General features: G+C 41.5%; 1 protein-coding gene across 2 annotated transcripts in view; it reads right to left on the bottom strand.

Annotated features, from left to right (window-relative positions):
* The window catches only part of PDSS1 (decaprenyl diphosphate synthase subunit 1), a 39,775-nt gene extending 25,327 nt beyond the window's left edge, over window positions 1-14,448 (bottom strand). Inside the window, exons 1-4 of one of the 2 annotated variants that reach the window (XM_084781989.1) lie at window positions 13,504-14,448; window positions 11,120-11,184; window positions 10,587-10,707; window positions 5,977-6,107 (exon numbers count right to left, since the gene is read on the bottom strand). In XM_084781989.1, the coding sequence (XP_084638115.1) occupies window positions 5,977-6,107; window positions 10,587-10,707; window positions 11,120-11,184; window positions 13,504-13,632 (446 nt within the window). In that variant the 5' untranslated portion in view covers window positions 13,633-14,448. Of the gene's footprint in view, window positions 1-5,976; window positions 6,108-10,586; window positions 10,708-11,119; window positions 11,185-13,503 lie in introns of those variants that run through there. The other variant, XM_084781990.1, reaches the window with a different exon arrangement.
* Window positions 14,449-16,482: the final 2,034 nt, after the last annotated feature.

Below are 16,482 nucleotides of genomic sequence, written 5' to 3'. Positions count from 1 at the left end.
TATTTGGTCCCTTCTTCCTCCCGAGGTTGACTACCAAGGTCCAGTTATTAAAATATTGAAGTCAAGCAGTCAAAAGCCCCCTTTGGCTCACCTAATTAGTATGCCCAATTAAAATGAACCTCCTTAACATGGGGTTTCCCCTTTTGCCTTTATAAACTGCTATGTGCCTATGGGCCACATCAGTCTCCTCTCTATCCAGTGGCAGTCCTTTGTCCCACTCCTCCTCCTCCTGCTCCCTTGTTCCCTCCCCTTCCCCCTTGTCCTCTATCTCTGTCTTTGTCTCTTACTCCCTGTCCTCTGTCTCTCTGGGGAAAATAAACCTCTTTTGTGCTGAGAACTTGGTCTTGGACATCAAGCATAGCACCTGACTCATAGACTAAGCAAATGTTTACATAGGGCTGTATCTCATGACGGGAGAACAAGGAGAGGCATAACAAATGACCCTCTCTTTAAGGAGCTAATCTTAACCCCTGTATAACAGTGCTCATCCTAATTCCTTAGGTCCAGCAGAAAGTCAGGACAAATACCATCATGAAAACGTCACAAAGCACTTATTATACACAGTAGCTACGTGAGCATCTTCTGATCTTGCTTTGAGTAGGATTTTAAAGTATGATGCTATGGTAGTTCATCTCAGCTAAAGCTTTAGAACTCAGGCTCAGCTTCCTAAGTGCTTTTAGCCCCAACATCAATTGTAAGGTGCTGCTTATTATATATTATATATACTAATTATATATAATTAATACTTAATTATATATATAAATGATTAATATGTTTATTAATTATTAGTAATTAACATTATTGATTATCAATAATTAATATATATTAAAGAATTAATATATACTTAATATAATTATATGTTAAATATAATTATATTATATAACTCATACATATATACATATATACATACACACACACACACACACACACACACATATATATAATTAAATTTCACATTTCAAAACGTAGCAGTTCCTAGTATTTCCAGGTTACAGGAGACTGCTTCAAGGAGGAAAGAGTAAAGAACAAGCACTAGTAGGTATAGACAAATCCTCAGGAAGCCCAGTGCAGGGGGCAGCATAGCTCACAGGGAAAAGACGGTTCTTGGCATGTGAGAGGCCTTGGGTTTGGTCTCCAATACCAATACGAGAACTGCATCAGTGAAAGTGGAAAATCAGTGTTCAGGTAGTTTTAAAGAGCGTGTGCTGAAGTTAGACCTTCTACATTATCTAGGTAAACTTACAAGGCTCTATTTTCTTTGAGTTGATGCATAGGAAAATGTATGGACTTTTAGTTTTAAAACACTTTTCTAAGACTATTATCCCAACTGAATTTCAGTCTAACAAAATACACAGTTTTTACTAATTAGTGGTAGAACTTACCTTTAAGAAACTGGTAAGGCCTTTGACCTTTGCCATGTATTCCCAAGTTGGGCACCATTTCCATTATTATAAGCTATGTCAACAAATAGGGCTCCTACTGGAAGGATGAAATGGTGAGCACTCAACAAGAAGCCAGCATTAAATATTTGTAATTTGAGGATATGAAAACAAAAATTTTTAAAAATACTTTGAACTGGGTGATGTGTGCCAAGCCCAGAACTTGGGAATTGGAATAGGAATATAATGAGTTTGAGGCCAGACTGTTTCACAAAACAAACGTCCTTTGTTTGGGGTTTTTAAACTAGAACCTTACGTATGCTAGGCAAGTGCCCTCCCACTAAGCCATGTCCCCAGCTCACAAAAACAGTTTGAAACTGTAAAGACTATATATGCACACACATGCATATAAGCGCCGTTCCAAAGTTACATTGCCAGTCTAATAAAAACTCTTGCTTAGGGTGTTACTTGGCACTGTGACAACCTCTACAGGAGAACACATATCATAATTTTTTCTGACGTTTCCTCCCATTCAATTACATTTTTATGTTTGTTAGGTAATATCTGGAAAATACAGCCACTGCTGACCCTGAATGCAGCACAATGGCGGGATAGATGACCAAAACTTACAGACTACCAAAAAAGTTAACACTATCTTTAAGTGCCAAACGCAGCCGTGCCTTGGGAGAGCTGGGTACCATTCCTACTTCCTGCTGTGAAATGGCTGCCACACCTTCCCAGTTTCTGGAAGAGGTGACACATAAGGTAGCATGAGAAAGTTTTTTTTGTCTTGAAACCTGGCTACACCTTCCATATGCAATGACTCAGTAATCCCTTGAGAACTCGTTCTCCTCGTCATTAGATTAAAAAAAATATAATGAATTTTAAACATAGAAGCAGGAAGAATATAATTCACATATAAACCCAATGCCTAGCTTACATGTGACTTTCTTTTTATATTTTAAAATATAGGGTCTCATGATGTTTCCCAAGTTGACTTTGAGCTCATGGGTTTAAGCAATCCTTCTGCCTCAGTCATTTCAACAGCTAGGACTAAAGGCATTGCCACCCAGACTGACTTAGAAGTTATTTAAAAAATATTTCTTCATATCCATATATTAACATATGCTGTTGACATCTGAAGTAGATTACAAGTAAACCCCCAATGTGTGTATGTGGGGAAATGCTTGTGGCATCAACATCCAAGGTGTTTCAAGTGGGGCATGATGTATACCCTAGTATTCAGAAAGCTGAGGAAGACAAGCATCACAAGACCTTCTTTAAAAAGAAAATTCTCTTCAATATAAGGGTGTAGGAAGAACGCCTTCAAACTTTTGGCCCATTATCCTTGGTCAAGCAACATGTATTCATTGGTACAAGAGGCAAATACTTTTTTTGTTTGTTTGTTTTGTTTTGTTTTTGAGACAGGGTTTCTCTGTGTAGCCTTTGCTGTCCAGGACTCACTTTGCAGACCAGGCTGGCCTCAAACTCACAGCGACCTGCCTCCCTGAGTGATGGGATTAAAGGCATGTGCCATTGCGCCCAGCTTGTGGGAAATATATTATGTAGTATAGCCAACTGGTTTCTGAGTGTATTTAAAGCACACTTCACAGGAGAGAATTCACACCTGGCACTATAAATCCAGTAAAACCACTATGGTTGATAGGTCACAGATACTGGTGGAGAAAACTACTGCTGGTGTTTTGCTAAATGGACAAAATACTTCTGTTAAATTACCTTCTAAATAGCTGTTTGTGCCCACTGGATAGAAAGCACTAATGTCAGCTTCAGGCAGAAAAGCCTCTTTTTGCTGTGAGCATTGCAAAGATCCATAACTGGTCAAGCTTTGAGAACAAATGGCTGGTGAAAGCTCCGCCATAAACGGGACATCAACATCACACCCTCTAAGCCTCAGGGACTACTGCTGAGGAAGGGGTTGAAAGAACTGAGTCAAAAAGGAGGAGAAGAGTATAGGAATGCTGATTCCTTGGCACATCAATATTGCACTCTTGAATTTAAACAGCTGTGATTACCTGCTCAAGAATGTGTCTCTCAACAGTCTATCATAGAGGTAAACTGAGATGAGGCCCCACCCCCTCCCCCTCTGAAGATTTATGGTCAGTTAATGGTTTGTTGGGGAGGGAGAGACATCTTTAGTGGTGTAGCTGTTGATAAAATACTCAGGCTCCTATAAGCAGCCCTAATGACATTCACTGAGTCATCAAAAGCAAAAATAAAAGATCATGAAAGGAGAAGGAGGATTAGTGGGGAGACAAGAAACAGGAATGGGGAGTGATGAATTTGATCAAAGCATATTAAACCTATGAACATGTGATAATGAACCCTGTTGTTATGCATAGATAGACAGACAGAAAGGCAGATAATCAACATATGCTAATATAACATTGAAAAAAAGAAGTTGGGGATTAAAATCATATCAGTGGGTACAGAATCACCCCAATGCACGCCACAATCATGAGTCAGGCCCACATGTCCAACACTACTTCTGAAATCTGTCTATTTTCCTTAACAGGTATCAAGCAATGAAGGTGTAGCTCAAATAACCCTCAAACTGTGTTATATTTCCCAGTGTTTTCTGCAACCAACAACTTATAAAGTTTCAAGAGAATCAAAATTTCAACTACAGGGAATAATAGACTTTTTAAAATGCATTTTCCAAAAAAATTAATTTTATTTATTTAATGTGGGAGAGGGAGTTCATATGCTACAGTACTTATGTAGAGGTCAAGGGCAGCCCAAGGGAGTCAGCTTGTCCATTTACTATGTGTGTCTTAGGGGTTGAACCTAAGCCATTAGGCTTGTTGGCAAGCACCTCCACCTGCCAAGCCATCTCAATGGCCAGAGAATGATGATTTTTAGCTAGTGGAGAAAATGTTCCTTCCCATACTATATCTAAAATGAATAAACTGTCTGGTATTTTTACTTAAAGAATTTCATCAATGATTTCTCTAGAATAGTCTTCACCTCAGAAGTAACTTTTAATTAAAAATTATATTTATATTTTGTTTGTTTAAGCATTTTTCCTGCACATGTATATTTGTGCCACGTGCATGCAATACTTGCAGAAGAAGGTGTCAGATGCTCTGGAGCTGGTGTTAACAGACAGTTGTGAGCCAACGCAGGTGCTAGGAGCCAACCTAGGGCCCTCCACAGAACAAGCGCTCTTAAAGGCTCAGGCATCGCTCCTCCTGAAGGAGTCTGGCAAAGACACTGGGAGTGTTTGTCTTTCAAGATAGGGTTCCCTCTATGTAGCCCTGGCTGTCCTGGACTCACTTTGTAGACCAGGCTGACCTCACACTCACAGAGATCCACCTGCCTCTGCCTCTGAGTGCTGGGATTACAGGCCTGCGCCACGCCTGGCTTGGTAAAGACATTGTTGATTCCTATCTCCTAGGTGAGCATCTATCGGGTAGAAGCCATAGTGCATGGGAAGCATCAGAGCTGTGGGCAGCAGTAGTGCTGAGACTGAGAGAAATGTGTCCAGAAGAAGCACTCCTGCTGCTCTGCTTCCCACATCAGGTGAAAGTGGCTTAGGTGTTGGTCAAAGTGGCTTAGGTGTTGGTTAAAGTGGCTTAGGTGTTGGTTAAAGGTTTCACTACATGCGTAACATACTGTGGCCTCCTAAAAGTCCCAAGCTATGTGGAAGCCAACTTTGAGTGTGACATGCTGAACTCTGACGGGCACAGTTACAGAACAGAGCAGGCAGTGAAGTGTCTGTTAAGAAGCAACACCTGAAGCTCATTTTTAAAACATTATCATTACACTTGGCGTGACAACTTTGAGGAGGGCTTTAAAAGTAGTGTCTATTAAGAGAAAGATACAGAGGTTGAACATTAGGAAAGTCCATCAGAATATCATAGCCTGCTACAGTTTCTATCAGTAAATCAATTAACATCATTATAAAACTATGGTAACACTTCTAAAACGGCGGGGGCTGTGACTAACGGCAGAGTGCTTGCTTCACCAGCCTGATGTCCTGCCCTATGCTCAATGCCCAGCATCACTGTCTACTCCCCACAAAAAAGGTGGTAAGTAAAAAGCAGAGTATGGATATGCACCAGGTGATCAAACAAAGGAACAGAAAAAGAAAAAGGTCTGGCCATGCAAAGCAACAGGAAACTTTAAAAACACTTCTTTAATGTTAAAATATGTTTAAATGTTTTAAAATTTATCTGTGCTCAAGATTTGAGGGCCATGGGCCATGCTTTCTTTAAACATTTCTCTTCATTTATGTCAATTAAAACCCATTGCATATTCTCAACAAAAAAATCTATTCTGCACAATGAAGGTCACAAGAAAGCAGTCAATCCAAGATGTGTGCAAGCACTGTCCATGTGTATAACGGCTAAATGAAAATTCTTCACCTTCTAATGGGAAAATAACTGGCTTTCAAATGTTTCCAGTCTATTTATCTGCAATCCAAGTTCTCTACTGTGGACATCTAAGGGTATGTAAAGGGATGCTTATTTAATGAGTTGGAGTCTGAGCCTACACACAGGAAAGGGCTTTGTAAATGAACAATTCATTAATAACTCTATGAACGACAACTTCCCAGTAAAAAAGATAAAGTACTGACCGGGAGTTATTATGATGAATATTACACGCTCGGGCCATGAGCACCACAATAATTGGTCTAAAGGCTTTTCCTTTGCCATCGAAGTAGTACTCGGACATGTCCTTCAGTTCTCTGGTAGAGATGTGCAGCTCCTGAAATACAAGTTCTTCTTGTTAGCATGGCATTACAGTCATCACAGGCAGGAACTTTATATTCTTCAAAACTTCAGTTCTATCTTAGCAAACTCATTTCAATTGAGAAAGTCAATACAACTATAATGTAATCCCAGCACTCGGGAGGCAGAGGCAGGCAATCTCTGTGAGTTCGAGGCCAGCCTGGTCTACAGAGTAAGTCCAGGACAGCTAAGTCTACACAAAGAAACCCTGTCTTGAAAAAACAAATTAATTAATTAAAATTTTTTAAAAAATGTGTGAGTTTGCCACAAGTGTTGTGGTATCCATACTAGGGCAGGTATTGCCACCTGTTACATGGACACCTAGTGATAACAGGACACAAAAGGAAAGAGGGCTAGGAAGCACTTTGGAAGGCAGAGGACAGACAATATGAAGTGCGGGTGCCTACGAAGCAGACCAGGAGTATCCTGGATGGGGAGTCAACAGACAAGAGGACAAAAGCTAGGATGAGGCACAGACCAGTAAGTCTGTCTGGGCATTATTTAGCAGAAGACATTTCAAAGGCTCACAGAAGAAATGTAGGGAAGACATAGTTTGCATAACTGTGGGAAACTTACTATTGAGGTGGAGAGAGAATTTGTTATTATTATCTGAGTTATGCTCTTGCTGTGAAGCCCTCTAATGACACTTTAAACAGAAATTGAAAAACAGCCCTAAAATTCCTACAGAAGCACAAAAGACCCCAGATAGTCAAAACAACTCTGAGTCAAAAACATAACTTCAAATTATACTACAGAACCACAGTAACAAATCATGGAACTTGGCATAAAACTATACAGTTAGTTAAGTGGAATAGAATAAAGAATCCAGAATTAAAGCCATAATGCCAGAGACACCTGATTTTTAACAAAAATGTCCCAAACACATATTGAAAAATAAAAATCCTCTTCAACAAATAGTGCTAGGACAATGGGCATATACATGTAGAAGGATACAACTAGATCCCTGATTTTTATTATAAACAAAAATCAACCAATGACTTGGGAGGCAGATCTCTATGAATTCGAGGCCAGCCCTGTCTACAGAGTCAGTTCCAGGATATCCAGGGCTACACAGAGAAACCCTGTCTCAAAAAAACCCAAAACCAAACCAAACCAAACTAAAATAAAACCAATGGCTCAAATACCTTAATGTAAGACCTCAAAATACATAGAATATACTTCAAGATACAGACATAGTCAGTGACTCTCAATATGATGCCAGTTGCTTGGAAAATAGTATCAAGAACTGACATAAGGAATTGCGTCAAGTTAAAAAGCTGTATACCATGGGAAACAAGTGAGTAAAAGGACAGCTTCTAGAATGGAAGAAAATCTCACTGGCAATATATCTGGCAGAGGATTAGTATTCAGTATATTTAAAGAACTCAAAATATATAATAGCCAAACAACCCAAATAAATAACTCATGGGCTACATAAAAGTAACCAAATAGATATGAAAAATTGTTCAACATCCTTGGCCTCAGGGAAATGCAAACTAAGACTGCTCTGAGGTTCCACCTCACCCTAGTCAGAATTGCTACCAAATAATAACAAATGCTTGTGAGGATATGTGTGTGTGTGTGTAATCCACTTACTGTTGGGAGGAACATAAAGTGGTCTAACTACCACGGAAATTAGTATAAAAGTATCCCCATACTTCCACAGATAGAAATGGCAAAGTAAACCAGACTCAGACAGACAAAGGTCATGTTTTTCTCTCATTTGTAGATCCTAATTAAAAAAAAAAACAACACATGAAAGTACTTACCAGCAGGAAGAAGGAAGAGAAAGGAGGATAGAGTAAAATGAGTATGACCAAAATATATGATGTATCTGGGAGAAAAAAAAAAACTATGGGAAAGACAGAGTAGAGATAAGTGGGAAGAACAGATCTAAGGAAGGCAGATTATATACATGTATGAAAATGTAATAATGCCATTATTTTATAAATCATATTCAATAAAACACAAAAATGAAAAATAGGGGAAAACTGTACACGGTGATGTATCCTTATAAGTGTAATTCTAGCCCTTGGGAGGCTGTAGGAGGATGGTATGAGCTCAAGGATGTGCTGGGCTGCATAGCAAGACCCTCTTCAAAAACAAAACAAAATAAAGACTGATTCAGTGCGAAATATATTGGTCACTTCTCAGAAGTCCAGAAAAAGGAAGAGATTAGTGTGGGGCAAGGAATGTGACTGCTGTACAGAGATGAGCTTCGGGAAACACTGGCTGGGTTTGATCAGAGAACAGAAAGGGTTCTCCATGGGTGTGTACATGTTATATCTGCCACTCAAGGAACACAGCTTGAATCAGAGCCACAAAGCTAAGGAGCACATTACTAGTGCCAAGATAAAAGACACATATCACAAAGATAAGCATGACAACCCTTGCCCACAAGGAGCACAGGGTCTAGATGGGGACAAACAGATCAATAACTTCAGTTAATACAATATGTAAAATATGTTAATATCATCCAAGGTAAAGAAAACCGCTCTGGGAGGACAAAGAAAGGCTGGTTCAGGCTAAGGGGAGACTAAAATGAAACAGAAGGGAGGCTACAGTGTGGCCTGCAGCCTGAAGGGCTCTGAAGGTCAAAGACAGACTAGCAGGTCATAGAGGAAAGCACAAGAAGGACCCAGGGGCTCTTCCTAGCATCCTAAGTGAACTGTTCCATAATCAGGGGAACCAGGAGGGAAAACAAAACACAACAAACAAACAAACAAAACAAAACTACATATGGAGTGAGAAGAGCATTCCAAATCCTAAGTTGGACATAGTCACGTCACAGCTATTTCCTTGAGTAGTCTGCTAAGTAGTTAGCTATGTAGGCTTAGAAGAGACAAGTCAATCTGGAGTAGAGATATTTGGAGACTCAGAATGGAAATGAATATATAGCGAACACGAGGTAGGGGCAGAGGTCTGTCAGAACCCCAAACAACAGCACAGTTACAGGGGTTATGGTAGATGAGGCAAGAGGAGCACACACCCAAGCTGAGGATGCCTAAAGACTGGGTGACTCGGGAAAACATGGAAACTAAATGAACAGATTCAAGGATGGAAAACGGTAGTGTCCAATGTTGAAAAAAGTTAAGGCAGAGGAAAGCAGAAAGCACCCACTGCATTCAGTAAGATCTGGAAAGGAAGACATAGCAGCGATGTGGTACGTATGTCAATAATTCCAGCATTCTGGGGGGCAGGAGTATGGTGAGTCTAAAGCCATCCTGATAGGAAGTTCAAGGTCTGTCTAGTGGTGTCATAGTGAGAGCTTACCTTAAAATAATTTAACAAAAAATAAGATGAAAGCCAGTGGTATGGCAGGATATTTCTCTGATCCTAACATTCAGAAGATAGAGGCAAGAAGATCATGAGTTCAAGGCCAGCTTGGGCTACACAGTGAGTCCCTATCTCAAAACAAAGCACCACGCAAAGGCTTGAGGTACTGCTCAGTGGTAGAGCACTTGGCTAGCATGTGTGAAGTCCTCTGTGACACTGCTGTACTGCTCTGGGCCATCATACTAGAACCTTCAGGAGAAAGAGGGTAAATTCTGAGTGAGGGACTAAATTGACATATGAACAATTTGAAACAGGATTTTATTCCTTTTTTTTTAGTTTGTGCATGCATGGAAGACAACAATTTTAGGTGTCATTCACTTTTTGATTTTTGAGACAGTCTCTTACTGATCTGGAGCTCACTATGCAGAACAGGCTGGCTGGCCAGTGAGCCCCAAGGATACACCTCTCTCTATCCCCCATTGCTATGATAATAAATAAATTAATTAATTAATTAATAAGGCCCCCTTTTTTATATGGTTTTGGGGATCAAACCCAGCTCTTCGCGCTTGCACAGCGAATACTTTACCAACTGAGCCATGTCTGTAGCCCTATTTTATTTTATTTTTTTCACTGTATAGTTCACATCAGTATTAGCAACACAGAGGCTAGCTAAGCTAAGGACATGGTTTGCTTTGGCATACATTATGAGAGGTCCAGGGGAATAGTCTTGCCATAATGCAATCCATAATGCCATAATGAAAAAAAAAATGACATTTTACACGAGTTGAAAGAAAAGTGTCATCTCTGCAGTGGCACTCAGAGTTAGATACTGATGACAATCAGGAGTCACTGGGTAATGACACATACAGAGAAGGTTAGGTGCTCGCTGAAGAAGCATGTGCTGCCAGTGCCCATTTTCTTCAGTTCTCCAACTCTGCAGTAACATATTTCTGCATAGTAACATGTACCGTATCCTCCACACTCCGTAGAACCAGGCTGCACACAGATGTTGCTGAGGTAACATATGAAATCTGATGAGTGGGCAACGGCATGGCTGTTCTCTCCTCCTGCCTTAGCTTCCCACGTGCTGGGATTATAGGAGTGAGCCACCATGAAATAGCTGCATTGTTGGCTTGTAATTCTAAAATGTTATTAGGTATGAGTAAAATAAAGCCCTTACCTTCCTGATGTCTTCATACAGACCTTTCAAGTCTCTCCAACCAAGTTTAAAAGGATCAGTGTATTTCTCACCACTCTGTGTTTGACTACAACAGCACATTGCTGGTGTCCTTTGATGAAACCTGAGGTGAGTGGAAATGTACATGACTCCATTTTTAAGAATTATATATACATGCATATTTATATGGTGGAAAAATGAAGTCGACTTGCTAGAAATCAAACGTGAATCTGCAGAGGTCACCATAATTTAGAAACACATACAGAATTCTCATCTTGCTAAATAATACATGAATAGGTCATTTTAATGAACAGGACACCAAGAGCCAACACTGGAGAAAGACTACATTATATTCATTGTATTCTGAGTAGAACTCAAACTTTACTAGATTCATTTTTTTGAAGTGTCAGAGATCATATAAAGCAACTATCATAACTTTTACTTAATAAACATATTAATGTGTTAGTCTAGTCTACAGAAACTTAGTTTACTAGCAGCGATTATCTTTGTAGCCCTAGTATGAATTATAAACTTACTGTGATATACTATGTACATTTGGAAAGGAAGATGGTAAAGTCTTCATAGGACTAAAACAGGGCATCTGTAAAACAAACGTATAAAGAAACCTGTAAGAATATCCCTGGAAAACTTGTTCATAACAACAAACATCCCCATAACTCATAACATATGTTATCATTCAGTCAGCCACTTAAGAAAAAGGACAATTAGAAGTTTCTTTCCCAACTGTGGATTGTAATATGCATCACATCAGAACACCGGAAGCAGAGGCAGTTCCAGTGTGGCAGGCTTACAATCCCAGCTACTCAGGAAGCTGACATAGGAAGATCATAGGTTCAAGGTTGGCCTGGACATCAGTGAGTTCGAGGTTATCTTGAGCAACTTTTAGAGAGACCCTATCTCAAAATAAAAAGGGAGCTGAGAAACGCTCAGTAGAAGAGCGGTTGCCCGTTCCTCAAAAGGCCGTAGGTCTAATCCCCAGCAATGACACACACACACACACAAAGCAGAAAATAAAAATATCTGTAACAATACATCCATTCCTTCTAAAAGCTGGATCCATATTTGTTTCTTCTCTTCTACACCAGAAAAGCAGCAGCAAAGCAATTTCCTCCCATTTAACTGCGACTCAGCACAGAACAGGGAAGACTTTAAGTTCTTTAAGTTCTCATAACACACAAGATGCCAAGAGCATCATCTGGGAAGGTTAGGAAGAGGTTTTACTATTAAGGAAGGAACTAGCATTTACATAAATGCTGCCTATGCTGCTTTAAACATATTTGAAAATGGTGCTTCTGGGTAAGTAATGTTTAATAAACAAATGGACTAGGAGTAGAGCCCAGGAGTAGAATATGGTGTTCTCACACTTTAAGTGTCTTTCTGAAGGTACATAATGTGCTTTATATAACCTTGAACCTAGTGGGCTATGAAGTGAGCTTCATGCTGAACTGTACACTCCTGTTATCCAAGGAGCGTGATAATAAGAATGAGCCTTACAGCGCACATGACATCCAAATGCTTGGCTGCTTTGAGTCCCCTGGTTTCCTGGTTCAGTTCTCCTGGCATTAACAGGAGGCAACTTGGCCAACTTCTTGCAGTATGTCTATGCACCACTCATGTGCAGTGCCAAGGAGACCAGAAGAGGGTGTTAGAACTACTTGGAACTGTAATTACAGGCCAAGTGGATGCTGGGAATTGAATCTAGGTCCTTTGGAATAGTGGTCAGTGCTCTTAACCACTGAGCCATCTCTCTAGCCTCACATACTATTAGTCCTAATGACAGGATGAAGGCTTTCTCTTATGAATTATTGCTTCTATTTAGATCAACTTGCATTTTCTCTCCAAATTATATTTTGGATAATTTTTATATGCATTCTTCCACTGTACAAAGCAGACATTTAAAGTACTACATATTTCGTATTGGTATAGTGTTTAATAAGTACAGTGACATACAAAGTTTACCAAATCTTACTAAAATACGAACCCGAATTTAAGGGGGTGGGCTTTTTTTTTTCAAGACAAGGTTTCTCTGTGTAGCCTTGGCTGTCCTGGACTCACTTTGTAGACCAGGATGGCCTCCAACTCACAGCGATCCAGCAGCCTCAGACTCCCAGCGCTGTGATTAAAGGTGCGCCACCACGCCCGGAGGTGGGCTCTTTTTTTTTTTTTTTTTTAAGATGAAAGCTGAACTGCCAATTACTGTGCAGCTGCAAAGAACTCCAAAACCCAAAGTGTTAAAACCTCTAACTTCAAGTCTGTCTGTACATGCTGCCAAGTAACGCCAGCGGTCTGGGCTGACCCCACTCACACAGAAGCAGAGAGCGAAGTACAGGGCTAATCTGACCGGAGAAAATGAAACTGGAGCCGAACGAAGTAGGAGAGTTTCAAGGAACCACGCTTAGTACTGAGATGATTTTACTTCAACGAATTCATAGGTCTTTCATGACACCCTCTGGCTCATCTCTTTCTAGTGTCCTTCCAGCGCCTTTTCGGGTGTGCGTTCCCTCGTAAGCACCTGCAGTACTGAAGTCGGGTCCGCCCCTTGCTAGAGCCACACACTCTTTCCTGAGGCTAACTGGATCGGAAATCCGAAATTGCTAGGAAGGTGAGATCAGAGGTCCCTTTGGCTCTGGTTGAATCTGATGACACACCCCGGTCTCTCTGGGGGAGAGGGGGCTGCGCTCCGCCGCTTCCCTACCTCAGCCCCAATGTCCCCCGGTTGCCCCGGCAGCGGCTCTGCACTTCGGGCCCCTCGCCTATCCCCTCTCCCGCGGCGTCCCACCCAGGGGACACACCAGGCCAGGCCCCGCAGCATGTGCGCGTCCTCCCATTCATTCGGTCGCCGGCTGTCATTGGCGCGGTGACCTTTACGCCGCCTGCAGCGCGCGCGTCCTGGCCTCACCTGCGCGCGGGTGTTCCAGGCGGCACGTGTCCCGAGCGGCCCCGCACAGCCAGGGCGTCCCGGTCGCGGGCTCCTGACCGCGGGTCTCCAGGAGCAGCCGCGCCGCCAGCACCACCAGCGCAGAGCCATGGTGCGAGTATGAAAGTCGCGGCGGGCGAAGGCTCCGCCTTTGCCCCCAGGCCCGGACCCGGAGCCGGAAGCTGGGTACCGGAAGCGCGCGGCAGCACCCAGAGCTATCGGTCGCCTTACGGGACCTTTCCCCGGAGCCGCTAGCTCCGGCCGGTTGGAGCGTCCGCTTTTAACCCAGAAATGTGCGTCCGAACTGTTGTCCTACGCGGGACAAAGCGTGCAGAAGTCGGGTTCCGGTGCCTGCCTAACCCTGAGGCTATGGTTTCCTTAGTGCTGCTCGCGAGTGGGACTTGCCAAAGTCGGGGTGGATGTTGGCCTTTGCGCTCTGTCTTGGAAGTGCCAACTTTCTGTAAATCAGTCTACGCCCAGGGTTATTGCGAAACAGGCTAAGTAGGGCCTCCTCTCTCTGCTTTTGAAGTCTGTTCTGAAAGACTTAGAGATATATTTAGAGTTTGATAGTTTTATTCACATCTGGGTATTTCAGTCCCACTCCTGGGTACAATGAATTACACGATTCCCCCACCCCCACCCCGCCCCTGCAGCCGGTCTCGCCCTGTATGCCAGATTGGCTTCGTGTAGACCAGGTTGGGTTCAAATTCACCATCCTTCTTCCTCAGCCTTTTGGTGCTGAGCCCTGTCCAACTCGGTTTGCTAATAAGTACAGCGGAGCCCAGGAATACTGTTGCAAGAAAATGACTTTGTTGTTGTTTGTTTTGCCTGACTGACGTTGGATTTATTCCAGTGCTGAAACAGCATTTGTATAACACGTTCATGGAATGATTATACAATACTCGTAATAATCTGCCATAATCTTAGATGGAGGCAGTAAGAGGCAATGCGAGCGCCAGAGAGACTGAAGAAACTTACTGTGTTTCCGTGTTGACTCTTAGGAAGAAGTAAGCCAGTCGCAGTTTTCTGAATCATATTTTTTTTCTTGTTTTGTACCACACTTACTAAAGGCTAACCCTAAAGATGAGCACATTATTTTCATATTTGGTTTTATGTTAAAAGTGGAAGTTCTACATGTATGAAACTGTCAAAAGAAAAAAGGAAGTTGGCTGTCTAGAGGGTTGATTCTTTGTTAAGAGGGTTTTCCAAGCATGCGCAACAACCTGGCTTCCATCCCAACACCACAAAATAGTGACTCAATGAGTGAGTGAAGTAATCCAATAGGGAAGTTATGCATAGAAAAATGTAGGAGTAAACACTTGCATTTTTCTTTTGACAATTCTATGCTATCGGCCAACTTTTTTTTTTCCCCAGGTAGGGAAACAGGAATAAGGCCACAGGCACAAGGATAGCAATCCAGAATGCTGCCGGGCAATTTTCACGTGGAAATTATTTAGCCAGATTAAAACAAAATCCCTAGCTCTTAAAAAGAAGTTGCAGTGGGTGAGCACTCTCCTAGTGTGGGCAAGGCCCAGGATTAGCGCCTCAGCACCAGTACAAACAAACACAGAATCTCACAAAGCTGTAATATGCCAGATGCATGATCAGGGAATATAGGTGGGGCCATTTAAGGCTTCCAACACTATTGTGTAGACTGCTAGTAATCTACCAACAAGACACACACAATTCATAGATGATTCCGTTGACCCAACTAGGCCAGCCAGATGAGGGCATCAGAGCCTAGAGTAGATGTTTGGGAGCTGTTGGACATGGGTGCTGTGAACTGCATTGGGATCTACAACATATGAACCTAAGATGGAAAATGAAGGTGTGTTCAGCTTTAGGGCTAACTTTTTAATGCAAGTGTGGTGCAGAACAAGAAAAAAAAATCCACAAATTTGCAGCTGGTACATTTCTTCCCAAGAGTCAACATTTAGGGGACACAGTAGGTTTCTTCAGTCTCCCTGGTGCTTGCATTGTCTCTAATTGACTCCTTATGTTTGTCAGAGTATGGAGTCTTGTGCACAATCTAGAAACTACTTTGGTCTTTGTCACTGCACATGTGCAGATGAAACAGCCAGTACTAACAGGTAAAAATGAGTGACGTATGTAATGAAAGTATTTTCAAAACTGTCATTTTAGTTTGGGAGGGTTGTCTGTGCTTCTAGACAATTTGTTGTCGTGCTGATGGTGTTATTGAAGTGTCCTTGTTAGGTTTGATAGCCAAGGAAAGATGGTAAACTTGATACATACTAATGCCTGGCTTCTGATAATCAGTTTTACATCCGTGTACACATAGATATAACTGAATGAGTTGAAATACATTTAAAATGTTAGCACGATCTATTTTAATGATACATATTTTCATTTGCTTATTTTTTCACTTATATTAATTTTTAAAATAAATGTATTCATTAAACTGTATTCTTTTTAAATGACTGAGGTATTTGCTTTCCTTTAAATTCTGTTCACTATTTTGGGACAAGGTCAGGTTGGCCTGGACTATGGAAGCCTGACTCGGCTTCCCTAAGTGCTTGGACTGCAGGTGAGCATCGTCACTCTTACCTGGGTTTCCTTTTTTTTTTTTTTTTTTAAAGCAAATTATTATTATTTTAGTGTGTGTGTGTGTGTGTGTGTGTGTGTGTGTGTGTGTGTGTGTAAGTGTGTTCACAGGAGTGCACTGCCCAGGCGGCTGGAAGCACTGGAGTTCCTACATCTGGGGATACAGGCAGACTGTGGGTGCTAGTAACCATGCTCAAGTCACCTGTAAGAACACGAAGTGCTCTTAACCACTGAGCCGTCTCTCATCCCCTCTTGCATTAGTTTTGAAGGATAGGCATAATATGGATGCTTTCTTTCAGATATTTATGTGTAATAGAAAGAGGAAGAAAGAATTGTCCTCTTTTATTTTTTTAAGTTTTTTTTTTAAATTTTAAGTTTCATTCTTTTGACACTTCTAGT

Source organism: Acomys minous (genome assembly GCF_964271855.1).
Source record: "Acomys minous genome assembly, chromosome: 5".
Classification (NCBI taxonomy): Eukaryota; Metazoa; Chordata; class Mammalia; order Rodentia; family Muridae; genus Acomys; species Acomys minous.
The sequence above is the reverse complement of the archived record's forward strand: the minus strand, read 5'-3'. Positions and strand labels throughout refer to the sequence as shown.